Source organism: Kogia breviceps, chromosome 5, assembly GCF_026419965.1.
Source record: "Kogia breviceps isolate mKogBre1 chromosome 5, mKogBre1 haplotype 1, whole genome shotgun sequence".
In the NCBI taxonomy this organism is placed as follows: Eukaryota; Metazoa; Chordata; class Mammalia; order Artiodactyla; family Physeteridae; genus Kogia; species Kogia breviceps.
This window is the reverse complement of record NC_081314.1, coordinates 68,172,908-68,194,595: the sequence shown is the minus strand read 5'-3', so window position 1 is coordinate 68,194,595 and position 21,688 is coordinate 68,172,908. Positions and strand designations below refer to the sequence as shown.

The following is a 21,688-nucleotide window of genomic DNA, read 5'->3' as shown; positions in this document are numbered from 1 at the left end:
CTTTGGAAGGTCCAGATTAAAACATAATTTAAAGAGATTCAGCCTATATTTTCAATCAGAATCCCACAATTTTCTAGACCAATCCAGGGCTACTTCTCACCTAACATAAAACAGTTAAAAACTTACCTTTCCCAAAGTGCTAGGATTTGAATGCCAAAATACAATCTGATTCATGTTTTTGTCCATTAATGGTCCGTGGGTTTCTTTAAATGAAGTCCATGTTAGCATCCACAGATATCAGAGTTCTGCAAAACTGAAAACCTCAAGAATGTCAATGTACATACCCAAGTTACCACTTGGATACCAATTTATTATGAATAATAAATTATAAGTTATAATAATTATTATGAATATAGGCATTTAAATGTGCAAAACCAGTGGACATGACATTGAACAGCACATTGAGGTAGCAAAATTAGACTTTATGACATTAATATTAATACAAATCTAGAGGCACCAAATTTTTATGTATCCTAAAAGTGGCACCATAGTAAGAGCACACAAAGGTGGGGATGATTTGGATACAGTTTCTAGAAATTGGGAAACAAGGTTTAAAGGCAGGCAAACTTTTAAAAATTAGACGTCTTCAATAAAGTATTCACATGCCTACTTTTAGTTTTTTCCAACATATTTTTAAGAACAGCTTAGACTGTTAAATCTAAAAATGCTTACTAGTTTCTTCTTTGTAAAACAAACAAACAAACAAAAAGCCTTAAATTCAGGTTTTCCTACTCCATTATAACCAATCTAATAATAACATTCTAGAACCACTTAGGAGCTACTATCTCATTTGATAGCATGAAACCCATACATATAATCACCTCCCTAGATCTAGATCAATCACTGCATCTAGATAGTGATTCATGCCCAGATCTTACTACAAGCCTGATGTGTCACATGCACTTTTTTCCCATTTGACAACCAAAACGAATCTGGTTACACTACTTGTTCGTTAGGTCTATGCCTACTCTTTATTCCATTCAAGACACCTAAACAAACACTTTACAAAGGAAACAATCTAACCTTCAGGAATTCTTTTGGAAGCCTCCTACAACTGTTTGGAAGGAGTTAACATTTTGTGTACCCATCAAGTGAAACCTCTGACTGGATTTTTATAGATTACTATTTTCATCTTTGTTATGAAATACTTCTCATTTACATCTCAAATGTAAAAATACCTCAATTTAAGGAAGAAAACATTACGAAAAACAAAGCAGGTTCATATTACTGAAAAGAAAGCACTTAGAACACTAATTAGAAGCTCAGTGCTACAACTGCAGCTTATCATTTGATAGCCAACTCCTGCCTGGTATCATTCACCTGGAAGTCATTCCCAGAAAAGTAAAGGAACCTGAAAAAAAGCCATATTGATAGCCTTTCCTTTCTACCCACCCCAGAGAAAAATATTAAGACACATTTCTAAATTTCAATAACTACAAAACAATAACAACAATATCCCGAATCTCTACTGCACTGACATCCTCAAAACCACTGATTAGCAAACTAAGCTGGCATCACTTCTACATTCACAAGTAGAAGCACTGAAGTTCAGAAGTTCCCCCAGCTGATCCAGAATTGGGTTCGTGCGTTCATTAATTCATTCATTTGACAGCATCTAAAGATGCCTAATAGTGGCAAAGCACTGTCCTGGATTAAGAGATGAAAAGACGATGTCGCTGTGCCCTACTAGCAGAACAGGATGGGGGACGGAGTAGGAGGGAAATGAACTCTAGGTCAGCTCATCTCAGTGCCCAGGTTCCATCTCTTCACCCCCGAGCGCCAACACTCATGAGCCTGTTACCCCCAGCCATGACCGATTCCTATAAGACTCGGCGTGTATTTCCTCAACGACCTCGGCCCTCACGACCCCGTTCCCAAAGTTCCTCGTACCCCTGTCTCTCCAGGGAGTCCCACGCCAAGGAGCCTTTCCTCCAGACCCCACCTCATGCGAGACCCATGTTTCCCCGCCGGAGCTTTGAGCAATCTGAGCCCCTAACCCCAACTTTCACCCTTGCCCCGGTCCAGGTTCGGCCCGCAGGTTACCTGTCTGGGATCCATAGCTCCAGGATGACCACGGACGCCCCGCCCCGCCCATCACGACGCCCTCCACAACCAGGTACCGCCTTCAGGGCGTAACTTCCGGGTGTCGCGTCCGGCCCGAACTCCTCCCGGCCCCGCAGTCCCGCTAAGCACCTGACGCCTCTAGTTGACGCAACTTCCGGCCTGTTCCTCGGTTCCCCTGGGATCCAGGTGCTCTCCCGGCCTTGTTTACGCAGATTTTTCTGCTTGCTTTCCTAAACTCCGGCTATGTAGCCCATCCTGGAGAAGAGCGGTTTTGTTTTTTTTTCAAACTTCTTTGCCAACTTCTGCAGCCTTCCCTTAGACGATCACTTCCTTCTGAAGCTCCTTCTGTACTTTGAACTCATCAGTGTTCTCTGGACTCGTCAAGCCGCTCGGAGAATCACAAGGTTTTCTCAATCTTGCTCAAGTGATGCTGCCTCTCACTTGTAACGGTATTATCTAGGCAAGTTACTTAACCTCTCTGTGTCCGTTTCCTCAAGCGTGAAACAGATAATATTAGTACCTAGAATATAAGGTTGGTGTGTATTACTTGAGATAATACATGGAAAGCGCTGGCATAGTGAAAGCATTCAATGAGTGTTTATTACAAACGCTCTCTGTTTTCCTGTTGGAACATGCAGATGGGAAAGGAGCTTGGAACCGGTTTTCCTGTTATCCTCAGCTTTTAATTAAGTGATTAATGATGCTTGATACTTCTGAACTGTGAGCTTCTCCAGACAAAGGTGGAATTTTGTATAAGAATCCGTTTCGGGCATCCCTGGTGGCGCAGTGGTTTAGAGTCCGCCTGCCGAGGCAGGGGACACGGGTTCGTGCCCCGGTCCGGGAAGATCCCACATGCCGCGGAGCGGCTGGGCCCGTGAGCCATGGCCGCTGAGCCTGCGCGTCCGGAGCCTGTGCTCCGCAACGGGAGAGGCCACAATAGTGAGAGGCCCGCGTACCGCAAAAAAAAAAAAAGAATCAGTTTCGACGCTCCTTGAAATCACCTGCTTGGCTATTGTGCTACGTACTGAGGGAAAGATGAGTAGAACCCAAGCCCTGCCCTCAAAAAGGTGAAGATGCATAGTGAATTATTATGGGAGGAAGAGAGTCAACCCAGGAAAAAACAGATGGGACCAGCTGAGCTGAGGATTTATCTTTAGAAGAAAAAAAATTCACAGAATGTTAGCACTGAAAAGAACTTTAGAGATAATTATTTAGTCAGCCTCTTGATGACAGGTAAGGAAAATTGGATCCAGAGAAGCAACTGACCAGAAGTCACAATTAATGGCAGGGCTAGGACCAGAAGTAGAGTCTAAAAATACTCACTACCTTCCTCCATTTCCAAAATATGCCTCAAGGTGTTAATAAGATAAAAGCAGGTTCACTTGCAAGACCTTCACTCTCAAGTGAAAAGGACTAGGAAAATCCCAGTCCAAGAGAGACAAGAGCAGTGGAACCCAGCAGTTGCCACAGGATTCTGATGATCGTGTGAATGTTCTGGTCTTGCCACTGCTGGGTTCATTTCAAACACCGTAGCCCCCTCTCCCCTGGCAAATTTCTTATATTTACCCAGAAATGAAGGGTTAAGTATCAATTCCTGTGAGGTCTACCTTCAGTTTTAACTGGCTGGACAGGCATAAGTAACAGATTCAAGCAGTTCCTGAGGGTAAACATAAATACTCTGAATACACTGCCAATAACATGGCACAACTTTATTTAGACTTCTCTATTGGACACGATTTCTCTTATTCAGATTCTGTTTTAGGACTATGACAAAGCTAAAATAGGTATTATTATTGAAATGTTGGTTATGAGTCTGTGTTCCAAATGACCAGGTAATCCCATAGACCCATAGAATAATATAGTTGGAATAGATGAAATTTAAGGTTTCTTCCAACTTCATCATTAAAAAAGGTCAATGATACTTTTCATGAATCTGTGGACCTTTGGAACTAAATAATTTACTGAAAGTCACAAAATTAGACAATGGCGGTCAGTTCTAAAGTCTAAGCCTCCTAATTTTATTCATTTATTCACTCGTTCAGGAGAGACACCAGGCCAGGCATTAGGGATACAAAGATGAATAAAATAACCCCCTGCCTTTGAGGAGCTTTCTATATGGTGAGGGAGACAGACCTTTTAATGAAAAAATAATTCCATGTTAATGTTATCATAGGTCCATCTAGTGCCTTCATTCAACCAATGTGCTTTTTCCCCTTTGCTACCAACATACCATAACTTGATAAAAATAAGTATAAAATGTTTTAATCAAATTTTAAATCATTTGAACCATATATATATATATATATTTTTTTTTTTTTTTTCCACACCACGCGGCTTGTGGGATCTCAGTTCCCCAAGATTGAACCCAGGCCACAGCAGTGTAAGTGCCTAATCTTAACTGCTAGACTGCCAGGGAACTCCCAAACCACATTTTTAAGAGTCAGACAATCACAGTTTACACGGGTCTTAGAGTCAGTTTGTTTGGGTTCTACGCCTAGCTCTGCTATTAACTAGCCATGCGACCTTTAACAAATCACTTCACCTCTTAGCCTTAATTTCCTCTTCAAGGTCCTACCTCCAGTAAACCTTGTGTTAGTCTACTAGAAAAAAGAACACATGCTATCTCCCACTGTGACCACTAGATGGCTTATTTGCTTTGCTTTGCTTTCCCCCCTCCCCTCTCCTTTCTTCTCTCTTACTTCCTTTCTCCCTTTCTTTCTTTCTCGTTAGTTTCTCTAACCAAAGACATTATTATACCACCTATCTGAATAACCATCTATACTGGTAAATATTGAGTATGCCAAGACTCTGGGAGAAGACAGTTCTAAAATGTTTGTTGAATGAATGAAAGAAAGAGGGGACTTCTCTGGTGGTGCAGTGGTTAAGAATCCACCTGCCAATGCAGGGGACACGGGTTCGATCCCTCGTCCAGGAAGATTCCACATGCCACAGAACAACCAAGCCTGTACGCCACAACTACTGAGCCTGTGTTCTAGAGCCCTCGAGCCACAACTACTGAGCCTACATGCCACAACTACTGAAGCCCATGTGCCTAGAACCCATGCTCCACGATAAGAGAACCCACCTCAATGAGAAGCCCGTGCACCATTTCAAAGAGTAGCCCCTGCTCGCTACAACTAGAGAAAGCCGGCACGCAGCAATGAAGACCTAATGCAGCCAAAGATAAATAAATAAATATTTAAAAAATAAAAAAAGAATGGCGTCCAGGACTACTTCTGGACCCTTCTATCCCCTACTAATACTGCCCCTTTCTCCTATTAAAATACTTGCTCTTTTAAAAGTGGTGGCATTGGGAAGAGGAAGAAAAGATGAAACAATAGATAGGAGTTGAGTTGGGAGGGGAATGGAAAAAAAGGCATTGCTTTGCATCTCAAACCAGTGCACTCTGGTATTTATGGTTAAATAATGTAATGTCTGAGACTTATTTTAAAATAATATGTGAGGGTTCAGATGATAAAGATTGGTTATATATTGATATTGTTGAACTTTGGTAGATTGGGTTTCATTATATTCTATTTTTTGGTGTATGCTTGAAAATTTCCACAATACAAAGTTAAAAATAAGATAAACCATGAGTGCATTTCCCTTCCTGTAGACAAGACCAAATTCAAACTACCCCACTGAATTTCAATTAGGCTGCTTTTGCCTGATGTTACAGAAAACTTGTCACAGACTGGGTTTTGTGGAAGTAGACACTGATAGGGAGATGGGGAGAAAGATTTTTATTAGGAATGGATGAAAGCAGGCTTGGTCAGAGAAAGAAGTTGAATTGGTATTCAAGTCCAAGGACTCTTCAGCCCTCCTGGGTGTCACCCATCAGAGTATCTTGTGTCAGGCTGAAATGGCCATCCCTTTATAACGGATGCAGTCTGCCCCAGAAAGGTTGTAATCTCAAGCGAGGTGGATCTCTGCAGCTGAGGTAGACCCTGAAGAAGCTGACAGCTGGGGGATGCGTGCTGACCACATTCCAGGAGCTGCACAGCAAGTCCTCCCTCGAGGGGGAATTGGCAGCACATCTTTGCATTTTCCACAAAACACAGCAGAAACTGGGTTAAACAATAGGGGGTGAATTGACTTCTGTAAGTAGACTTTTATGACAGGCATCAGGGTTAGTTGCTCCAGCAATTCAATCATATCATTCAAGACCCCTATTTGTTTGCCCCTTTGCTCTGCCTTCAGTAGCATCTCCTTTAGCTTACCGTCAGCTGCCCTCAAGGTGGCAAAATGGCCGTGGCAGCTCATCTTCACATGAATACACAGTGCACACTCTCAGAGGGTATGGACACACATTCAATAATTCCAGGATGATTCTCAGGCTAGAAAAGAGAAAAATATACATTAATTTATGGACTGGGTACTCTATAATTTTTATCATTTTAACTGGAGCATAGGGCTTTACATTAGTCACCATTAATGTCACGCTGTCACAAACTTGCCCTAGAATTCTGCATCAGTTAGGATAGACAGGGTAATACGGCAGGATGTAAACAACCCCCAAACCTAAATGTCTTAGAACAATTTAGATTAATTTCTTACTCATGCTACAAGATTACCCTGGGTGTGCCAAGAGGCTCTGTTCATTATAGTCACTCAGGAACCTAGGCTGATTGTGCAACTACTGTTTTGAACATTTTCAGTAGCCAAGCCAGAGGAAAAAGGGTTCCAGTAGAGCAGGCATTAACTTAATGCTTCCACCACTTCTGCTCACATTTTATAGGCCACAGCAATGTCACATGACCTCACCAGCGAGCAGGAAGTGCAATGCTACTGTGGGTAAGAAGAGGAGAAAACTAGAATGTTTGTGAACAGCACCAATGACTATTACAAAGCCAGCTCTATATTTTAGGTCTCAGTGACACAAACTCATCTAGAATTCAACTGTACCAATCTGTGGATAAAGTACAAAGCAGCAGGAGAATTCCTCAACAGTGTCCCTCTTTAATTCTAATTTTATAATGTGAGCAGTTATATACTATGTATATATAAAATTATTCTGACATTATTAATTGCCCAGCTTGAAAAATAATATAGTTCAAGGCAGAATCAAGTCAAAAACACTGTAGCAAACTACTCGAAGCTTCCCTCATGAGTTTCTTTTTTTTTTTTTTTGCGGTACGCAGGCCTCTCACTGTTGTGGCCTCTCCCGTTGCGGAGCACAGGCTCCAGACGCGCAGGCTCAGCGGCCATGGCTCACGGGCCAAGCTGCTCCGCAGCATGTGAGATCTTCTCAGACTGGGGCACGAACCCGTGTCCCCTGCATCGGCAGGCGGACTCTCAACCACTGCGCCACCAGGGAAGCCCCCTCATGAGTTTCTTAACCAAGGATGTGCATTAAAATTCTCTGGGGGAGCTTTTTAAAATTGCTAAGTTAACCCAGAATCAGAATCTCCCAAAGGGTGTGCCAGATGTTTGCATTTTCAAAATGCATGCTTCTCCCCCCCACCTCCCTCAGTTAAGATCTACTGTTCCATAATACTATGAAGCAGGGAACATGAGGGCAGGAACCATGTATGTTTTTGCTCACATTACATTAACTACCTAGGACACATAACTGCTCAATAAAAATATGATTGGTCAAATATTTATTCATAAAACACAGTTATCAAGTAACACACATCATATTCACAAGGATTCCATGATCTAACCATGTTAAATCTCTCCAGGAATCTCAGTACAACATTTCTCTGGCCTTCCAATATATTAATCCTCTCAAAGACTGGAATGAAGTTAATTTGGCATAACTTGTTGTTAGTGAGTGAACACAGTATATCTTTGATGATCACAAATTCCTTTTCACAAACCATCTCCTTAATGAATTATTCTAAAATTTCATAAGGTATTGATTTTAAATGCACCAGTCAACAACATCTTTTGCCTACTCAAAAATCAAAACATTTGCCCATTCCTAGTCTTCTGGCCCCTTTCCTTTTCCTTGGGATTTCTCAGTGCTATAATCACGTCAGCACAATCTCCAGGCTTAAAATCAAAGCACTTTGATGGGAAATCCTGGAAATAAATACTAGTTGCTAGAACATTTGATGATTATATTAGTGGAGGTATGAGTTGTGCCAACCTGTTTTACTTTGACCTTAACAGTGCATAGTATATTAGTTTGAAGCCTGTTTGCTATTCAAAGCAGGTGGAAATATAATCCTAGAGGAAAAACACAATTCAATTCGACTCATCTCAAAGGAACATAATACTAATAATATCTAACAGCATGACTATTTTTACTGAGTGCTTTTCATAAGCCAGGCAGATTCTCAACATGTATTCACTCAAAAAGGACAAGACCACACTTAGTAACAAAGAAAGATACAATATAAAAACAACTAGCCTGGGATTTCCCTGGTGGCGCAGTAGTTAAGAATCTGCCTGCCGGGCTTCCCTGGTGGTGCAGTGGTTGAGAATCTGCCTGCTAATGCAGGGGACACGGGTTCGAGCCCTGGTCTGGGAAGATCCCGCATGCTGCGGAGCAACTAGGCCTGTGAGCCACAACTACTGAGCCTGTGCATCTGGAGCCTGTGCTCTGCAACAAGAGAGTCCCGCGCACCGCGATGAAGAGTGGCCCCCGTTGCCACAACTAGAGAAAGCACTCGCACAGAAACGAAGACCCAACACAGCAAAAATAAATTAATTAATAAATTCCTACCCCCAACATCTTCTTTAAAAAAAAAAAAGAATCTTCCTGCCAATGCAGGGGGCACGGGTTCAATCCCTGGACCAAGAAGATCCCACATGCCACAGAGCAACTAAGCCCGTGCACTCTACTACTGAGCCTTCGCTCTAGAGCCTGCGGGCCACAACTACTGAAGCTCGCACGCTCTAGGGCCCACGTGCTGCAAGTACTGAGACCATGCACTACAACTACTGAAGACCACGTGCCTAGAGCCTGTGCTCCGCAATGAGAAGCCTGCACGCACGCAATGAAGAGTAGCCCCCACTCGCTGCAACTAGAGAAAGCCCGCATGCAGCAATGAAGATCCAATGCAGCCAAAAATAAATAATAAAAAAAATAAAATTGAAAAGAAAACACAACTAGCTTAATAATTTTTAAAATGGACAAGTATTGCTAAGGATTTGGAGAAATTGGAAACCTCAGACATTGCTGTATGTATTGTATGCTAAATGGTGCCAAACAGTTTGGAGTTTGTCAAAAAGTTAAACATAGAATTACCATACGACCAAGCAATTCTACTTCTAGGTATATACCCCAGAGAATTAAACACACAGTTTACGTTAAAACATGTACATGAAATGTTCATAGCAGCATTATTCATAGTAGCCAAAACAGTAGAAACAACCCAAATATCTACCAGCTGATGAATGGATAAACAAAATGTGGATATTCAGCCATAAGAAGGAACAAAGTACTGATATATGCTACAACATGGATGAATCTTAAAAACATTATGCTAACTGAAGGAAACCAGACACAAAAGGCCACATATTGTGTGAGTCCATTTATATGAAATGTCCAGAAATGTAAACCCACAGAGACAGATTAGTGTCTCTATTAGAGTAGATCTGTGTTTGCTGGGGATAAGGGGAAAGGGGAATGGTAAGTGGCTACTTAATGGATACAGTGTTTCTTTTTGTGGTCTTAAATTGTTCTGGTGAGTTGTGTTGTATGTGAGTTCTATCTCAATAAAAAGTTAATTATCCTTTGAAGAAAAGAGCACATCACTTGAAATTTAAAAGGAAAAAGAGTTTTTATGGATCAGAAAAAAGAACAAACATGAGTTAAGGGAACATGAATATCACCTGATTGATGACAGGTGCAGAATACATTGCCATTGACAAATATGAAAAGTGTCCAGAACAACCCACGTAGTGAGAAACTAGAGATTGCTTCTCATATGAGAAATGGTGGTACCTGAGGAAGAGCTAAGAAGAGCAGGCTGGGACAGACTTGTTAGCATATTTAAGTATTTGATGAAAGACTGTTCTAATTAAAGGAAGACAGTGTATAGCAAAAGTAGAATCATGGAGTAATTACATTTGAGATCAAAAGTAGAATGAGGGAGTGGAGAGTCCTAAGGAATAGTGCAAATTTTTAGCAAGCAAAAATGTCTACCATGCAGAGTACTGAGCTCCCCATCATTGAGAGCATTCAAGAGAGGTGGGTAATCTTGTGCTAGGAATGTTGTTGAGGCATTCCTATATTTGAGAGAATATTAGACTAAATAAGCTAGAGCAGCTCTCAAATTTATATATATGTAGCCTTTTTCTAAATGGTGCCAGTTTGTCAGAAAAATCTGAAAAGGATTCTTATTAGCAGATGAAATAGTCTCTTCGGTAAAATGATATGGTGGGAAATCCGGAGAAAGATCTGAGAAAACAACGGTGAACTACAGCCTAATTGCACTTTCAACATGAAATGAAATTGGATGCCAGAGAATGCCAGGAGTGTCATAAAAGGTGCTATCCTGTTGAGAAGGGACATTTTTCGTACATGATTTTCAGTTCAGAAGTTGACAGATGGCATTTAATGAAAAACTATTTGCAAACCTAAAGTGATAAGCAGAGCCCACTGGAAAGCTGAGGCTGAAACATGGGGAGATAGCAGTGAATGAATTCTCATTTCGATTTTTGGCTGCATTCAACTCAAAGTTTGTTGCAGCACATGGGTGTGATCTTTAAATATGCTTGGTAGTACATCGTTGATCTCTGACATTTCAGCTGGTGAAAATGATTAACATGTGACGGAGTCATTTTTTCCATAGCTGGGTCTTTTTTAGAAATCCTGATGGCTTATCTTATTAAGATACTGAATATGTGTGTGCGTGTGTGGGGGGGGCGTATCTCCAAGGCTCAGAATTTGAGCAAGCCACTTGAATTTATAAAAATTATCATTACTGATGGTATTGGTATAGTGAAGAAATTATTTTTATCCCATCTCTCATTTCAGACACTAATATGACCACTTTTGTCCTCAAGTGTCAGCCAACTTCACTGTGGAAGTGTGTACTCACTGCCCATTTCTTCACTATATTAGTTACAATAGGTTAAAAGTCTTTAACAAACAGACCCAAATTTCTTTCTTTAGCCAGTAACAGTCCATGTTGGTTCCAGTCAGTGGGCCAGCTCTCCTTTACAGAATCATTTGAGAAGTCCGGCTTCTGTGGCTTTATCCTCCCCGGGAGGCTTGTGTCCGTTTGTATCCCACAGTGAGGGGGGAAAGGACATTAAAGAGAACATGTGAGAGATTTTATCACTCCAGATGGAAAGCAATATTTTGCATTCATTCCAGAAAAAACTGATTGGTTTACCAAAGCAGTCTGCTCTGATGGCTTCATGTCACTATCAAATGAAGTGTTGCAACACCACACCTTGATTCCATAGCTAAAAGATCACCAATGCAGGGAAAGCCAAGTTTAGATAGCTAGCTCTGTTTTACCATGAGTATATATTTACACGTTCTAGTACATAAAGGTTTTATATTTACATTCTTATATTTTTCTTTTAAGCTGTAATGAACTACTATTTTAATTGAAGTGTAGTTGATTTACAATATTGTGTTAGTTTCAGCAAAGTAATTCATTATATTATATATATATACATATTTTCTTCAGATTCTTTTCCATTATAGGTTATTACAAGACATTGAATATACTTCTTTTAAAAAATTATTTCTATTATGGTTTATTACAGGATATTGAATATAGTTCCCTGTGCTATACAATAGGACCTTGTTGTTTACCCATTTTTTTATATAACAGTTTGTATCTGCTAGTCCCAAACTCCCAATCCAACCCTCCCCCGCCCCCCCTTGACAACCACAAGTCTGTTCTCTGTCTGTGAGTCTGTTTCTGTTTCATAGATAAGTTCATTTGTGTCATATTTTGGATTCCATATGTAAGTGATATCATACGGTATTTGTCTTTGTCTTTCTGACTTACTTCATTTAGTATAATAATCTCTAGGTCCATGCATGTAGCCACAAATGGCATTATTTCACTCTTTTTTATGGCTGAGTAGTATTCCACTATATATGTGTACCACATCTTCTTTATCCGTTTATCTGTCAGTGGACATTTAGGTTGTTTCCATGTCTTGGCTATTGTAAATAGTGCTGCTATGAACATAGGGGTACATCTATATTTTTGAATTATAGTTTTGTCTGGATATATGCCCAGGACTGGGATTGTTGGATCATATGGCAACTTTGTTTTTAGTTTTTTTTTAGGAACCTCCATACTGTTCTCCATAGTGGCTGCACCAACTTGCATTCCCACCAACAGTGTAGCAGTGTTCCCTTTTCTCCACACCCTCTCCAGTATTTGTTATTTGTAGACTTTTTAATGATGGCCATTGAATATATTTCTTTTTCTTTTTTTCTTGTTTTTGGCTGCATTGGGTCTTCATTGCTGCACATGGGCTTTCTCTAGTTGCAGTGAGCGGGGGCTACTCTTTGTTGCAGTGCACAGTCTTCTCATTTTGTTGGCTTCTCTTGTTGCAGAGCACAGGTTCTAGGCGTGTGGGCTTCAGTAGTTGTGGCACACAGGCTCAGTAGTTGTGGCTTGCGGGCTCTAGAGCACAGGCTCAGTAGTTGTGGCACACAGGCTTAATTGCTCCGCAGCATGTGGGATCTTCCCAGACCAGGGATCAAACCCGTGTCCCCTGCACTGGCAGGCGGATTCTTAACCACTGTGTCAGCAGGGAAGTCCTAATCAACTGATCTATTTGTGAATTGCAACACCATGACTGCAATGAAAATGACATATTTAACAAGCAAAAGCAGTAACATGCAAATGATGTGGAAGTGCGGTAGTCAAGAGGAATGGCATCCTGTTAAGTAGCACTTGTTGGAACTAATGAGAAGACAATTTAAGAATGTAATAGTTCATCACAATGATCAAGAGACTGTCAAGGGGTCAAGTGGTCTGTAAACAACATCATGGTGGCACCTGTTATATTAGCTTGCTACATTGCCATAGATTGGGCCTGTAAGGAGTCCAGATAGATTTAGACAGTTTATTATTTACATAGAGAAAGAAAGATCAGCATGGTATCTGCTACCTGCAGCCCAAGTCCCACAGTATGACACCAAACAGGAGGGGCTGGATGACAGATTGCAGGAACTGTGGGGATGGCTGTTGTTGAGGAGCAGGGCAGGGTCAGCAATTGCATGAAACTGAGAGTGAGTGCCCTCTTCAATTTTGCCCACTAGGGACCTTTCTTGCTCACACTAATCCCTGCCTTGCTGAGGAGCCAACTCTAAACTACTGCCAAGCAAGGCAGGGAGGAGCTGAGTCCTGCCCAGATAAAAGATAAAGAGACTAGATATTTCTCATTCTTGAGGTCAAGGAGACCTTCCCGACTACCCATGTGTAGAAAGACTCCTTGGGGGCCAAAAAGGGAGGGGGCATCACCCCATAATACGTGGTGTCAACCTTCCCATAGGGTTCTGTGCTAGAATCCATCTTGGCTAAGAGGTGCGCACGCACACGGGAGGACCCTGAGTTATGCCAAATACGGACTCAGAGTCAGGCAAAGCAAGATGATTGGCCAGAGGAAACCCAGAAGAAAGGCCCCATATAAGTGATTTAAACTAACACAAAGGCGTGACTCTCTCTCTGAGCCCGCCCGTGTGTGTCTACTCACATGTACTTTTTTCCTCCTAATAAATTTTTACTTGTTTCACTAAAAAAAAATAGAATAAAAAAATAATAAACTACGGCCAAGCAGTTTTATAGACTTACACAGAAATTTGCAGCTGTACTTAAGGGGAGGGAGGTGCAAGGCAGAAAGTTCTGTGTTCAAATGAAACTAGGGAGATAGATGAGAAATGACCTGTGGCTGACTCCAAGATGTAGATGAAAAAATGCCTCAAAACGGCTCCACACCATGCTGATTTCCACTTCCTTCTGGAGCAATTTCAGAACTGTTAAGCCTTGCCCACATGGCCTTTGTGGAGGTCCTCAAAGTTGTTAGGGTGGACAGCAGAATTGTTCCCCTAGAGGCCGACATCTGAAAAGACAATACTGGATCTATTACTTCCTAGAGTAAGGGAAAGCTGTGCTGGTCATACATAGTCTCTCCAAGCAGAGCAGACTGTTGATCTTACATATAGTTTTGAGGCAAGGTTGAATCCAGGGATTGGTGAATTTTAGAGGCAGTAGAGATTGATGCCACTTGTAAGAGGCTGGTTGATGTTGAATGTTGGCACTCAGAGGCGTGTGCCCTGGGCTGTTTGTGATTGGCTGGCTATCAGAAGTGAGAGGCTGGGACTTCCCTGGTGGCTCAATGGTTAAGAATCCGCCTGCCAATTCAGGGGACACAGATTTGATCCCTGGTCTGGGAAGATCCCACATGCCACAGAGCAACTAAGCCCGTGCACTCTACGACTGAGCCTTCACTCTAGAGCCTGCGAACCACAGCTACTGAGCCTGCACTCTAGAGCCCGTGAACCACAACTACTGAGCCCACGTGCCACAACTACTGAAGCCCAAGTGCCTAGAGCCCGTGCTCCGCAACTAGAGAAGCCACCGCAGTGAGAAGCCCGCACACCGCAACAGAGTAGCCCCCACTCGATGCAACTAGAGAAGCCCACGTGCAGCAACAAAGACCCAACGCAGCCCCAAAAAGAAAAAAAATGAGGGGCTGTCCTTTATAGGTTGTCCTTGACGGATTAGATGGGTTCTGACTCTACTTATTTTCAGGGCTTCAGGGCAATGGGTACTTTCCTAGGAATAGGAACCTGGTTTTATTTTCAACAGGTAAAACAAAATCTATGAAAATAATCCTTAATCTTTGCTAAAATTGGTGAAACATTAGTGAATAAAACTGCTCCATTGTTTTTTCCTCTGAAACTTCCAGACTGCCTTCTGACCCCTTGATGGACTGTGGAGAACGTCTGAGGCCAACTGCATCTTTAAAAACTTTGTCCCAGCCTGAACGAGGCTTTATTTATCTTTAGTCTCCTGCCTACAGCCTAGCACATAATAGGTGCTCAATTCATGGTTGAAGTATTAGAAATCACAATCTTTAGGAATGGCAGAAGAAGAAAGAAATGGAAGGATTGGGCAGACAGGAAAGTTGAAGGTTTCACTAGGTCGCTGTATGACGGCTCTGTAAACATTTGATATTAGTACCATACCCATTTAGGTGAAATGCATGATTTGTGTATTTTGTGTGTTCCAGGTGTGTGTCATATCACATAATTGTCAGGATCCCAGATATCTGTCCCTGTTAAGAAGGATCGTGAAGATGAAAACTGTGATGAGGACACAGCTCCACTAACTTAGGGAACCTAGAACTTGTCCAGAGAAGCCAGCCCCTCTGGGGCAACGGTTTGCAAATCTCGACTTGCTGGCAGTTCCACTCATTTTCCATCAGCCTCCCTGATCTACTTTGTGCTGGGAGCAGGGCAAGAGCCAACAAAGGGGAAGAGACGACAAGGATCTGCAGAGCGCGGGGGTGTGGTCCGGGGAAGGAGGAGGTCTGGGATGGATCATGGGCATGGGTGCCCGGGAGCGGCCCGGGGGGCGGGAGGCGGTGCCGAGCTCACATTGGCCCAGCGGGCGCCCCTCCTCGCGGGGCCGGCCTAGCGCCCAGTGAAAGTGATATCGCCCTGGGGCCGTGAGCTGAGGCGACCTTGGCGACTGAGGAAACATGGCTGAGTTTACGCGGCTGCAGAACTGCCTGGCGCTGATCCGCCTACGAAACCCGCCTGTCAACGCGCTCAGGTAACGGGCTCGGCCGCCTTCAGCCCGGGGACAGCGAGCAGGGTCTTAACCGCCTGCCTGCAGTGGAGGCTTTGACTCTCCCCTGCTGGTTTAAACGGAGACACTGACACTGATTAAACCTGGGCATATGCCAGGGCCTTTTACATTGGATAGCTCAGTTCCTGTTTGCAGAGAACTCTCTCACTGGTAAGGAAACCGAGGCTGAGAGGCAGACAGATGGCTACGAAGCGGAGGAGCTGGGACGGATCGGGTCTGTCCGTGCTCCCTTCGTGCTGGACTCTTCTGCTTGCTTGCAACTTTGACTTCTCAGGCATACTTTATATTCCAAAGATCTTAGTGCAATGCTGGCTGGACCTTGATCCTTCACTTCCCAACCTCGAGTCCAGGCCACCCTTATAATGTGTGACTAAAAGTTTTAGGAATCCAACAATAAAGTGGCTTCACACCGTTAAAAATATAGATCCTCTTTAATGCCAACACAGTGAGTAAAAGAGAATTGTGTCCTGGCCCAGATATGCAAAGGTATATCTCTTTGTTCTAAACCTCAAGGTCTTAGTTCTTCTGTGGAAGATCCATGTCGGGTTAAGCACATGTCAGAATAAGCCTATTAAATAGCATTTTCTGAAAAACTACTGTGGAGTACCTTCCTTGTTAAACTTGTAAAAGCATTACTTATAAAAGTGAGATTAACTCTGCTCTTTTGAAAGTTAGTGACGTTATATAGGTTTGGTTCTTTTATATCTCTGAAAAAAGTATAGTGATACATTAGCCTAGGAAAGAGCCACCCATCCACAGGGAGTAGGATTAGAAGAAATGATAATTTACAGAGAACATATAAAGCATAAAGAGAAAGACTTTTGGTCAAAATCCTTATCACATGATGCTGGAGCAAAAAGAGACTGTAATGAGAAGACATACTAATTTTAACTGAATTTTTGTCCTACTATCATCAGATTTGATTTTATTATTAGCACTAATATAATTATTTTAATATAAAATTTTGCATTTAAAAATATAAAAAATCAGAAATAAAATCATTCAAGAATGATAATGTCCACTTACATGCCGCTCTCAGAAAAAAACAAAGTATTTATTATTTTGGCTTTGATGAAGAAAAACATGAGTAATATGATTACATATCAGTTTTGAACTTGACTGTATTCCTTTTAGAATTACTAAATATTAGGACTCTGCCTTAACCTCTGCTCATAATGGGAAAATGTGCCCATCTAGAACTTGGGAAAAAAGGTTCCACAGTCTACTACCTATAACTAGGAATATTTTACCATAACTACTTAAAATGTTTCTGTTATTTAACCTGCCCCCTAGCCACCCTTGCAGGAGAAATGTTAGTATCTACCTCATTAAGTTGTTGTGAGGTTTAAATGTGTTAGAGATTATAAACTGGCACTTAGCAGATGTTAGCTATCATTATTACTATTAGTCAGAAGGCCTGTTACAAGCCCCTACCAGCAGGCCCCGCTGCTCAGGATTCATTGCAGCTGCATCAAGATTTTCTCCACTTGGGAATAAATGCTTTCTTGCCCTTTCTCATCTACCTTCTTCTGAACTTATATTTAGGTAGAGGTGTGTCCCTTTTTTTTTTTGCTTTACACTTTTCTTCTTCCCTTCCTTCCTTTCTCCCTTCCTATTTCTAATTTTATGTGGGAAGTTATTTCTTCCTAGCTAAGTGAGAGATTCTTATTTGAATATTTTTGGGCCCAAACAAATAGTTCAAATCTTTCCTTGCTTCCTTTAGCCAGCCAGGTTTCCTTCTATTCAGGTGAATGCCAACCCTCTTTACAAGTGTAGGACATGTCTGATTACTAGGCCCATCTCCCAGAACAATGGCTTTCACACTTTTTAAAACTATAATCCACACAGCAGCCTAAGACACACACACATACAAATACATAACTGAAAACAAAGTTTTGTGAAACAAAACTTATTTGTTTTGTTTGATATATTGTGTTTTCTTTTCTGTTTGTTTGAAGAATGCTGGTCACAAGCCACGGCTTGATTTGCTGACCCCCTGGCTTTAAAAAATTGTCACAAGAAAGACTTCCTATAGTGACAGAAGCTAAAGATCTTTGGTCATCACTCATGAAATGTTACCTTTAGACTCCATTTCTCCATGCCTGACAATATTAAGGGGAGAAAATAATTTCTTAACCCCTGTGACCTTGACATTGCTATGAAGTTGTCCTTTTCACTCAGTTAGAATCTAGTAAAGCTATATCTACTACAGCCATTTTCATTTTTCTTTTTTTCCTGTGTTTGATTTTTGCAAAATTAGCAAGAACATAAGAAATAAAAGAGTAGGGGTTGGTTGAAATGGGAAAAGCCAGCCTTGTCTCCTCAGTGGCACAGACTGGGCTCATTTTCCAGCCATCATTTACCCAGAACGAAATATGTGCCTTTTGGACTTCTCAGTGGTATGGATGGTCCAGAATCAGTTTTCCATTAGCAGATTTGGTTTCTAATTAACTAGTTGAAGGCAAGAGGTTTTGTTTGATTTCATCTGGGTTAAATAGTGGAAAGTAACTAGGTAAAAGGGAATTGCCATAAACAAGGGCAAGTATCTCCTTTATTCCCTGAGGTTTTAACTCATAGTTGCTGGTCTGAACAATCTGGCTTTATGGACATTGGTTGTTGTTGTTTGTTTTAAGATTTTTTTTTTCACTCTGTATAAAATGTTCCCCCAATACTTAGAATTCTAAGACAAAACTGATTGGACTCTGGTTCTATCATTTTTCCTTTAAGCAATTCCTCACCACTCTTCCCAGTTCTCCTTTATCATCCCTTGGCACTTGTTGATCCTCTGCTTCATGGCAAATTCTCCTCTCTTGGTCTCTGTGACTTTGGGCTCCCTTGGTACTGAATCACTCTGCTGAGCCTCTCCCACCTCTTAGATCATCTAGACCTACCCTCAGCTCTCCTTTTTCTTTGGCAGACTCATTCAATCTTGGCTTTAGGGCTTCCCTGGTGGCGCAGTGGTTGAGAATCCGCCTGCCGATGCAGGGGACACGGGTTCGTGCCCCGGTCTGGGAAGATCCCACATGCTGCGGAGCGGCTGGGCCCGTGAGCCATGGCCACTGAGCCTGTGCATCCAGAGCCTGCGCTCCGCAAAGGGAGAGGTCACAACAGTGAGAGGCCCGTGTACCACAATAAAAAAAAAAAAAAAAAAAAAAAAAAAAATCTTGGCTTTAACTATCTCCTCTGTGGATGACTCACTCATCTACTGAAATTTGGCAAAGTCTACTACATGCCCTTTCTTTCCCAGACCTTGCCTTTCCTCTCAGAAGTTCCACGTCACTTTCTTTGTATCTTTATTACAGCACTCATCTTAGTGTGATATTGTGTTGTGTACATTTTGTTCTCCCTAGGATGTTGTAAACCCTCACTGTACATAGGATATGTATATATTTTTTTAATTTTTAAAAATTATTTATTTATAATAAATAAATAAATGGATGAATTATTCATTATTTATTTATAAATAAATAAATAAATAAATAAATAAATAAATAAATAAATAAAATATTTTTTATTTTTGCGGTACGCGGGCCCTTCACTGCTGCGGCCCCTCCCAATGCGGAGCACAGGCTCCGGACGCGCAGGCCCAGCGGCCACAGCTCACGGGCCCAGCTGCTCCATGGCACGTGGGATCCTCCTGGACTGGGGCACGAACCCGTATGCCCTGCATCGGCAGGCGGACTCTCAACCACTGCGCCACCAGGGAAGCCCTATAAAATATTTTTTAATTGATAGTGCTGATTCTAAGTGGTCAAAGTTACAGCAAAATGTAGGAAAACACTTTTTTTTCCTAAAGTTTATGTGTTTAATCAGCTCAGTGCTTAATTTACAATAGACACGTATATTGTTAAATTAGTGAAAGTTTAATGTTAAGTATCTAGGATTTTTATACATCGTGTATATGTTTAATTTTTAATTGTTAGGAAAGGAAAAAAAACTCTGAGGTGGTAGAAATTTGATTCTGACTCATGCTTCATGTAATTTTTTTCCCTTTTAGTGAGACTGTTCTCCGTGGAATAAAAGAGGGTCTGCAGAAAGCTCTAACAGACCATACAGTAAAAGCCATTGTGATTTGTGGAGCAGATGGCATCTTCTCTGCAGGTAACCAGTGTCTAACCCTCTCTGAAATCCTGCCACAGACTGAGATCAATGCTGCATTATCTGTCCCTGTGGGTAATACTATAGTGTGGGTAATGAATATGGGAGTTGAACGGGAATGAGAAACATTGTGGAGAAAGAGACAAGAGTCATAGGAGAGACCCAGAGAAGATGCTGACCTTACTCTCTTTTATATTGGATTGGGCCTTTGGGGGACATTTAGTTCCAGGTTTGATGGCTCTTATAGCTGCTAGTATACACCTGCTGGTACATATCTGCTCTGCATATGTCACCATCCTATGTGAGCTTGGGCAAGTCCCTTAAATCTCCTGAACCTCAATTTCTCTATTTATAAAATAGATACCATAATATTTATATCTTAACAGGTTTTTGTGAGTGTAAATGAGATAACACATCTGAAAGCCCCTAGAGCAGTGCTTGCATGCAGAACATGTTCGATAAATGTTATTTTTTATTTTACACAGAGCCCTGCAATGGAGTTCATTTTTCTTCTGATAGTCACCCATCTCAATGACCATGCACTCTTTATTGGGTTATCCTGTGAAGATGCAAAATAGTGACAAAATACGGCAAAAGCATCTGAAATGGTGATTTATTCACTGGTATTTGTGGCACCTTTTCTTCTTTTCCCAAACTATACCCTTTGACAAAAGTCACATGGATATGAAGGCCCATGTATTCTTACTGTAGCCAGAGGAATATTTTTCTTTTTTCTTCTTCTTTATTTTTTTTTTTTTGCCAGAGGAATTTAATGTATGTCAGTGGTAACCTGAGAAGAAATAGATGTTGAAATCATAACAATGAATAAATATAAACACATTAATCATTATAATAATTACCGTTTAGCTTACCTGCTATGTGCCAGAAACGTGTTGCTTATTTACTTATTAACAATGAAAATAGTAATATTTTTACATACTTTATGTTTTAATCCTCAGTAAATCCTACAGTTTCCATTTACAGATGAGAAGGCTAAGCCTAAGAGAAATTAAATAATGGGCCAAACATTAACCAGCTATTAAATAGCTTACTCAACTGTTTGAAAACTTAAGGTTGGGAGCCCAAAATGGTGACTTTGAGGCATGGAGTGAGGGATCAGAATTATGAAAAATCAGAACTGATATTTCTTTGTAAAAAAGGAGGTAGGAGGTAATACAGTTAGAGTTCAGAGGTAGCAAAAATAATTGTTCTGGAAAAGCATTAGGGATTGTCAGACTTGACTTGATGGACTTAGATAAAACAATGTGCACAACAATCAGAAAATATGTATTCTTCTCCAATCTGCAACATTTACAAAAGGTGATCAGCTACTGGACTGTGAAAGCTTATCTCAATAAATTTCATTTAGAATGTGTTCTCTGACAACAGTGCAATCAAGGTAGAAATCAATAACAAAAATGCAACTAGAGATTCTCATGTGTTTGGAAAATAAATTCATTTCTTAATAACCTTTGAGTCAAAGCAGAAATCATAATGCAATTTAGAAAATATTTTTAACTGAGTGATAATAAAAACAAAATATAAAACTTGAGGGATACAGTTAAAGCAAAGCTTAGCAGGAAATGTATGGCCTTAAAGGTATATATCAGAAAAGAAAAAACACTGAAACATCGTGGTAAGCATTTATATTAAGGAACTGACAAAACAAACAGTAAAATAGATCCAAATGAAGTAGAAGGAAGGAAATGATAGAGGGGAAATTACTAAAATAGAATACAAATATGAATCAAGAGAACAATAATATCAAAAGTTCTTTG

At 41.1% G+C, this 21,688-nt stretch overlaps 2 protein-coding genes across 2 annotated transcripts in view; one reads left to right on the top strand and one right to left on the bottom strand.

Annotated features, from left to right (window-relative positions):
- Nucleotides 1–2,127, bottom strand: part of MAP3K13 (mitogen-activated protein kinase kinase kinase 13) — a 170,278-nt gene extending 168,151 nt beyond the window's left edge. The window contains exons 1-2 of the mRNA XM_067034160.1: nt 2,044–2,127; nt 127–253 (exon numbers count right to left, since the gene is read on the bottom strand). The gene's annotated coding sequence lies outside the window, so the exon portion shown is untranslated. The remainder of the gene's footprint in view (nt 1–126; nt 254–2,043) is intronic.
- A 24-nt stretch (nt 2,128–2,151) lies between these two features.
- The window catches only part of EHHADH (enoyl-CoA hydratase and 3-hydroxyacyl CoA dehydrogenase), a 70,371-nt gene continuing 50,834 nt past the window's right edge, over nt 2,152–21,688 (top strand). Inside the window, exons 1-3 of the mRNA XM_067034162.1 lie at nt 2,152–2,524; nt 15,232–15,776; nt 19,810–19,913. Coding sequence (XP_066890263.1) covers nt 15,703–15,776; nt 19,810–19,913 — 178 coding nt within the window. The 5' untranslated portion in view covers nt 2,152–2,524; nt 15,232–15,702. The remainder of the gene's footprint in view (nt 2,525–15,231; nt 15,777–19,809; nt 19,914–21,688) is intronic.